The 8,317-nt window shown below is 51.3% G+C and overlaps 1 protein-coding gene across 4 annotated transcripts in view; it reads left to right on the forward strand.

Annotated features, from left to right (window-relative positions):
* DIP2C (disco interacting protein 2 homolog C) overlaps positions 1-7,613 on the forward strand; it is a 322,639-nt gene extending 315,026 nt beyond the window's left edge. For all 4 annotated transcript variants that reach the window (XM_040451581.1, XM_040451579.1, XM_040451580.1 and 1 more), the window contains 2 exons: positions 1,288-1,411; positions 4,234-7,613. In XM_040451581.1, coding sequence (XP_040307515.1) covers positions 1,288-1,411; positions 4,234-4,486 — 377 coding nt within the window. In that variant the 3' untranslated portion in view covers positions 4,487-7,613. The remainder of the gene's footprint in view (positions 1-1,287; positions 1,412-4,233) is intronic.
* Positions 7,614-8,317: the final 704 nt, after the last annotated feature.

Raw genomic sequence — 8,317 nt, forward strand, 5'->3', positions numbered from 1 at the left:
GGCCTGTCAGGAAGGAGAGGTAGCCAGGCGCTCGGGCCGTGGTCGCACGGAGGCTGCTGTTCCCGCCTCTGAGGGCGGCTGGTGCCAGGCAGGGAAGTTACGAAAGATGAAAACGTAAAGTCCTACTTGCTATTACGGTCTCAGCTACCAGTTCTACTCAAAACAGAGGCAGGACTCCATTATTTCAAAGGATGGGAGCAGAGATTTCTTGGTGAGATCCTGTCAGACCCCAGCCCCAGGAGGTGACTTTCAAGAAGGCTTCCAGACACAGCTGCATGGCGGGAGCTCTGTGAGCCGGGCTGAACTGGCGTGAATTTAGGGGGAAAGCAAAGCACAAACATGTTTTGGCATCGTGTTTGTATCATGTTTGCAATTTGGGAAAACCATAGGCTATTTTATTGGAGGGTGTTATCTGGGATTCCCAGGACCTCCTCAGGAGGTGGGATAGGTCCCACCCTGTGGCATTTGGGTCGGGGGTGCTGGGACAGCGCTGCTGTCCTCAGCTCTGTGACCCCCCCCCCCCCGAAAAAGACTGGAGTCCCTGCTGTATTAATAGTTAGAGGCCAGCAAATAAATGTCCTCATCTCATCTGACTTAAAACTGGAAAAGACTTCTTTTCTGGTATTCTGTATGTCGATCGCTTCTTTCAAATACGCTCGGATATACTTACCACCCTAAAAGTTGAGGGTGTCTCCTTACTTTTAAGGAAAGACGGACTGACCGCATGTTGCCACTGTCCGAGGTTTGCATGAGTGAGAAGATGTTTCACGGTTACGTGAGCTAAGGAAATCTTTGTTTATGAGCATTATCAGAAACTCTGCTTTTTTTCCTACTGAGAGGTAGAATGAGTTTAGACCTCATGTGATGACATCAGAGGGAACCAGGTTTAATTTTGGCTCTGCTGCTGCACCCTGACCCTAGGGCTTTGGGAGAGCACCCTGAGGGTTGGGGCGTGTCTGCCGGCCCCACTGGGGCTGAGGGCTGCAAGGAATGTGGGCTGGCCTACTGCAGGTGCACAGAAGCTGGTCCGAGAACGCACTCTACTCCGTGATGTTGAGGTGCGGAGCGACGTTACAGGTGTGAGAGCAGCCCTCCCAGGAGACTGCAGTGCTGGCCCGGCCATTTCCTTGGGAGCACAGCGACCCTGGTAGAAAGGAGCATGCTACCCTCGCTCAGTGGCCCCACTCCTTTGCATCTCGCAGTCAGGAGTAGTTTTAGACTTTTGTTTTTAAGCAGCTCGAGCACCATTGTGGCAAAGTTCACACATGTTTTCCGTTCCCTACACAGAGCGCCACGATGCCCTGTATGTGGTGGGGGCTCTGGATGAGGCAATGGAGCTGCGGGGGATGAGGTATCACCCGATAGACATCGAGACCTCAGTCATCAGAGCCCATAAAAGCGTCACAGAATGGTGAGTAGTGGGTGGGCGTGTGCACAGTGGCACGGGACAGAGACTGTGTGGCATTGGGAATGGACGGGGGGCCTGTGCAGGAGAGCCTCGGCTTTGGATTGTAGACCTTTACCTTCGGTGCTGATAGCCGCAAAAGGGCAGTCTTGGCGTAGAGTCCACAGATTGTGTGTTTTCCTGAGAACGATGCGCCTGGAGAGCGAGTCCCGGAAATTGTCACTTACTTGCGTTGAGTCCGCGAGAGGGTCACATGGGGAAAACGGACTGCACACAGGCGCACGAGCAGGCACTTCAGAGTGAGGGTCCTTCACAGGCCGTAAGGCTGAGACGGGAGGCAGTTACACCAGATGCCCTCCAGCAGGCCGGGGGCCCCGGGGCCTGCCCCCCTGGAGCTGGGCTCCCTCCCTCCCTCCCTGGTCCATTTGGTTGGCGGTGTTGACGGTGGCCCACGGTGCCTGGGGCTGGCCTGGAGGCCGCAGCGTGGAGCCCTTCCTCAAGCTCACGGAGCGCCTTCACGTGGTGTTTAAGAGTGAAAAGTGGCCCAGCACCCGTAGCTGTAGGTTTGTGCGTTTGGTGGGTCCCGGAGCCAGCAGAGGCCTGACGAAGCTGCTCTCGAACCCAAAGGGAGGCACCTTCCAAACTGTCTTGTGAGCAGTTTTTCCTCGTGGGTAGATGGGCCTGAGATCGTTCGTTGCGTCATGTGAGCGGACTGCAGGCTGGTTATCTGTTGGCGTTTACTGAACGGGAACCCAGAACGCTTGGCAGGACGGAAGAGACGGGAGGGCCATCACTCCCCGCACGTCCTGTGCTTCAGACTCGGACGCGTGCCTGCTCTCCCTGAATCTGCGGAAGCTGCCTGTCCGCTTGCGTGTAGACAGGAGACGGAAGCCCTAGAAAGACCCCGGCCCAGAAATGGCACCGGGCCGCACCCCGGTGACAGCCTTCCAGCTCTGTGTCTGTGAGAAAATACTTCAGACTGGTTTGCACCGCCTCCCTCTAGCGTTTTCTGTGTAGTTGCAAAGGGCTGTCTGCCCCTCACAGGTCTGTGGCAGGTGCTCCTTGCCGCCCCTTGTGGTTTCTGTTCCAGGGTTCAGGGTTTTGTTCTGAGCACTGCTGTTGCCACCTGCTGTGTGGCCTCACCCGAGGCGTGTCAGGCCCCGTGCTCCGCTCTGTTCACGTGTGCACCGGAAAGACAGCGGCCTGATTGTGCTGGGCTTTGTCCGCCGGCAACCGCCCAGCGCAGCCTACTATGTCGTTCTTGCTCCTTCTTCCTTCCCTCACCGGGCCTGTGCTGCTCCGCCAGCGCGCCCTGTCAGGTATCTCGGACCAAGGCTGACACGTGTGTCACTCGACGTGACTGTGCACAGCGGCACAGTCCCGCTAGCCACATCTTTCCCTTCTCATCCGTCGTCTCCAGAGGTTGACATCTCTGGGCCTAGGAAAGCTCTGTTGGAAGGAGAGAGATGTTGGCCCGCCCACAGCTTCCTGGCAAAGCCCTCCCCCATCCAATACAGAAATCCAGCCTGGTTCCTAATACTGTGTCCTCAGTGTCAAATGCTATAAGTAAATTACGCCCAAAGTGGCTGCTATGTGTATCTAACCTGTGATATCACAAACTCAGGATGGGCTCACTCGGGCCATGCAGAGCAATATTTTAGAGTCACAAAGAGTCCCAGCACATCTTGGGAACGGACCTCGGCAGGACTGTTTCCTTGGGTACACGCGCTGATCACCAGGCCAAACCCAGAAGCCGTAATCTGTCGAACACATTCTCTGCTCTTTCCTTCCACATTAATATATTTACTGGTCATTCTAAACAAGATGTGTGGAGTTTTTTTTCCGAATAAATGTGTTCTGAAGCTGTTAGAAAACACAGTGAGTTTCCCAAACACTTGCTGCCCCATAAAACCTCTGTGCGTCTGGCTGGACAAGCAGAGACCAGCAGCCCCCTGCAGGCCCCTGGGGCCTGGCCTCCTCCTGCACACAGCCCCTTCGCCCCGGGACCCTTCTGGCCTCCGCGGCCAGTGGAGCGTGTGCACCAGGAGCAGTGGCCACCAACACCCTCTTACTACCGCTTTCTAACGACCAACCGTAAAAGTTCAGGTGGCTGGCAGCGTAAAGCAGCACCGAGCTTAGGCTTCCACAGACTGGCCGGACCAAATACTCTGGGTGACCTTCCATTGAAAGATCCCAAACAGAATACTTCTGGGCCCATCTCTGATGTTCTTAAGGAATTGTTCCCCATACAGGTCACCTCTTGCTGCGTTCGACTCATCCCAGACTCAGTACTAGAAACAGTTACTGTGCCCCCGTGTGTGCAGTTGCCCCCTGGGTTAGCTGGCCCCAGTGTGACGGGACCCGTGGTCAGCTGCACACACAGCTGGCGGGTCTTCTCCATGCTGCTCGTGCTCCCTCAGTGCCCCCCTCCCGCTGTGGCACAGGCAGGGCAGTCCAGCCCCAGGCCCAAGGGGGGGGACACAGGCTTCACCTTAGGGGCACAGCGCACAGGTGCTGGGGCTCCTGTGCTACCCGACCGCGGCGTGTCCCTCGGCAGCGGCTGAGGGCAGAGGGCAGGGCCGCTGTCAGGGTGATGCCTAGCACAGAGATCACGTGCACGCGCAGCAGCCACCATGAGTGCCGCCGTTAGAAAACGCCAGCGACAGGCTTGTGTGCGGCACTTAATGAGCTGACGGCCGTGGGCTCAGAGAGATGGTCAGCGCACAGGCACATCCAAAAAGAGCCAGATGGATGGGACTTGTTGACAAGAAAGCCTAGTTGTTCAATAAAAACCTCGCTGTATAGTGATGATTTTCTCTCTCTTCCAGCGCTGTGTTCACCTGGACAAATTTGCTGGTGGTGGTGGTTGAGCTTGATGGGTCAGAGCAAGAAGCCTTGGACCTGGTCCCCTTGGTGACCAATGTGGTCCTGGAGGAGCACTACCTGGTGGTGGGGGTGGTGGTTGTGGTGGACATCGGTGTGATCCCCATCAACTCCCGGGGAGAGAAGCAGCGCATGCACCTGCGTGATGGGTTTTTGGCCGACCAGCTGGACCCCATCTATGTGGCCTACAACATGTAGTCTCGTCTCTGGCTCCCATGGACCTTTCCAGGGAAGGAAACGTTTTTCTCAGTGTCACTGAAGTTTGCAGACACGAGGGCAACATTCACTGGGATGGAGCCTTTGGTCACGCCTCAGCGAGACTCCACAGCAGTCCTGGTTGGCATGGGGGTGAAATGTGAAATGTGAATTTACCACTGAAGTTTGCTCAGAAGGACTTTGGATTACTGCCTTCAGTTTGTTGGAAAACCCATTTCAAAAACTTTCTTTTCTTTTTTTTTTTTTTTAATTATTGGATAAGTGCTTTCTTCGTAAATGTGGTATTTTGTTAAGCCAAAATAGCAATTAAAAAATATTCTGCCCTCAAGATGGGTTCTTTTAAACAATTTATGTAGTGTGACAAAGAATTGTTTTCTCTGTTTAATGTGTCATGAAATCTTAATGACATGGACCTTGTTACTGATTTAAGCCATTGCTAGATCTTATCCTTTTAGGAAAGTTTGTTGAGGTACGAGGAAACCTTCCAAATAGCACCTTCCAATTAGATTTTAGCAGCTTTCTTTGTCAGAAATGTACTGAAGAAACAAAGGCTAGCATACGGCCTTGGAAGTTAGCATAGAGTGAGAAGGAATTATACATAAGGTGTATTTCGGCAACTATCTTGCAGATAACTTTGTACTAAACTAAAAAGATAAAATAAGTTAACTTCTTCATATGTAATTATGTACAAAACGTTTAATTTATTTTGATCTCTTTAGAAGTATAAAAGAGAAAAAACATTCAAGAACATTAAAGTCTTGTAATGTTTGCTAATATAAAAAAGTGTTGTATTATCTTGCGTGGATAGTATCACAACAAATATATATATATGAAATATAAATTCACTAATGAACAAAGGAGATTTTAAAGTTTAAAATGCAGAACCTGTCACTTGCATGGTGTCCCCTCCACTGTACTGTAGATAAAGAGAGATTCTCTCACACCCACTTTGCTGATGTGAGCAATCACAGATTGCCGGTAGCCCGGTCTAAATGTTTCTTCTAGAACCAGAGACCAGCAAGTGAAGTTATTGCCATCTCAGAGATGGGGAAGGAATTTGAGGCTAAATGTGCACTATCTTTCCTTTGCTGTGGGGGCAACAGCGAACGGTGTGCCAGCATGTGCTTAGTACGCGGAGCGGGCATTAGGGAAGGCAGGTGTGTGTGGCACTGTTCTCTTAGCTGCAAGAATTCGCTGCACAACGTTCCTCATCATTTTTGTTAGTGTCACCCCTTTTGGTCCTTGGTATGAAAAGGAACGATATTCTGTGGTCATTTGCACTGGGTTGTGTTGATTCCCCTCAGATGGCCACTGTATGGAGTGGACAGAGTGTCCGGAACAGCTTTAAGGGAAAAGACTCACCTAGGAGATCGTCTCCTCGGCCAGCTCTCTGGGGTTCCCTGCCCCGGCGTGAGCAAAACCCACAGGGAACTCGCATGAGCTGCCCCCGGACTCCTAACAGAGCCACTGGCTGGAGCAAGAAAGCCTCACAGCTGCCTTCATCTCGCCACCTGTGGATAACACGTTTCTGATTTCCGTCTCTTGCTGCTGCTGCTGCTGCTGCTGCTGCTGCCGCCTCACACGCCTTCCAATTTTCATGTCTCACCTGTACACTCCTTGATTGAATTGGCCCATCTGTGTCCAGCCAAGAAGAGGTGTCAGCTGTCCAAGCGTGATTTATCTCGTAACTGCCCCAATATGACCCCGCAGTGGCTCTCGTTGCTAGAAATGCATGACCAAGATTGTTGCTGGGCAAACTTTAGATTCTCTTTTCGTTACATTGTAGGCAATGTCTTCACCTGCCTTTGCTATATGCGCCAGCAGTAAGCCCTTTGCTAAAAGAGAGTTTTGTTTGACTTCCGAGATCCAAGGCTACTTGTTTTCTTAAAATTTTAAGTGGCATTTTTAAAACTTTGTCTGCATGTGGGGTGCATCCTTCCATCTCCACAAATTAGTTGATTTTTAAAATATTATTTGACTTCATTGCTGTGTGAATATTTCTACACGCTTCAGATACACATTCCTACAGTCTTCTGCTTCCTACGAGGGGCGGGGGGAATCCCCACCACACACACAGAAAAAAGACATTTTCTTACACATACCAACCTTGTTTAAGGGGAAGGATGGTTTAAGGCTTCAGATCATGTACTGATTAGGAAACACAGTTGCAGGAGAACTTGTGAGGTCTAGCTGATGTCGGAAGCAAACAAACCAGGTGTCACTTCCAGTAGGACCTTCACATGCAAGGCGGTGCGGTTGTGAACATGGTTAGTGACGTCCTATCATCTCTCATGTTAGAGTTGAGGTCAAAGGGTTGGGGGCTGGGATCAAAGGTCATTCGTGCAAGAAAAAAGAAAGGAAACCCGTTTCAGCAATAAAGAAGGATCGTTCTGTATTAGAAATTGTGCTGTAGATAAATCATTCATGAGAATGTAACAATGTTTGTCTTGTGACCTTGTGCTTTTGAAGTCAGACAAAACCGTGTAATCAACTTGCACAAAGAAGGGTACACAATGAACATTGAAACACAGACCTAACCCAACAGGGCGGCTTCCTCATGGTGCTTGTTTATTATATATATTTAATCCTGCTTGACACTTTACCCAAGGGAAACTGTCCCTTTTATCAGTTGAATGTTAGCAGCGTTATTTCATAGAGTGTGGTGACTGGTTAGAGAAATTCATGTACTCAACCAATCACGGTTTCAAACAAAATTTTTATGTGCAAAGGACGGCAACCTTCTCGTATGTTAAACCACCAGTAAGCTTTGTACATCTGTGATAACGCCTGTTTTATATTCAAATGAACAAATAAAAGCTTTTATTTTTGTTGCTCTGAAAATAGCAGTTTCTTAATTGGTCCCCTGGAAAACTGTCTGGGACAGGTTCAATCCCAGGAAGGAAGTGACTCCTGCAGGGAAATGGGAAATGTATCTGACTCTGTTTACATAATTTGTTGCATTACTTATTAGTACAGATAATCATACTTTGAACAATGTTTAAATTTTGATGTGGGCATTTATTGCTTAAAAACTTCCTATGGCAACATGTTTTGTGAAATGTTTTTTTTTTTTAATTCTTTTAAATATATCTAAATATATTTGTTCACATTTGCTGGAAGTGTACAGATTCTTGCTAGATTTGGGGGACAAAGAGTAAGCCTGAGTCCTGTGTGCAAATACTTTGTCAGCTGTATGACAGGGGACCTCTGCATGTCAGGAAGTAGGACCAGCTGACTCTTCCAACCCAAGTTGTCTGTTCATCTGACGACCAGAAGCTCTTGTCTTTTGCCCAAGATCTGAGAATTCTTTCAGGTTTGTGTCGCGAGGGCAGGGGCAGGCGCACGGACCTTCAGCCTGACGGTTCTCAAGAACTCAGCTGTATACACACCAAAACCAGTAGACCTCAAATGTGCGCCGCGAAGCGCCCGCGGGGCAGCGGCCCCCGCGCCCCGCCGTTCGCCCCTGAGCACCCCTGCCTGTGGCGGTGGAGACGCCCCACGCGGGCGCCTCGGACCTCGCGAGCTGGGGGCCCGAGACCCGCTGACAGACACGTGGTCCTGAGCGGCCATGCTTCGGACGGCGCATGCGCGAGTGTGCGTGCGTGCGTTCAGCTGTGGCGGCCTGCTCCGCGCGCTGCAGCTCCGCGGCGGCGGGTTCCCGGACCCGGCCGGCGACAGCCTCGGGCAGCTGGGTCTCGCCCCTGTGCGGTCGTCTGCCCTGCGGCCTCCTGCGCGCGCGGACGGGAGGCCCCCTCACGCGTGCCCCCCGTGTGCGCCCCCGCACCGTAGTAGCGTGTCGGGCCTCTAGACCCC

This window comes from Herpailurus yagouaroundi, unplaced genomic scaffold (assembly GCF_014898765.1).
Source record: "Herpailurus yagouaroundi ecotype Mexico unplaced genomic scaffold, PumYag 203, whole genome shotgun sequence".
NCBI classification, from domain to species: Eukaryota; Metazoa; Chordata; class Mammalia; order Carnivora; family Felidae; genus Herpailurus; species Herpailurus yagouaroundi.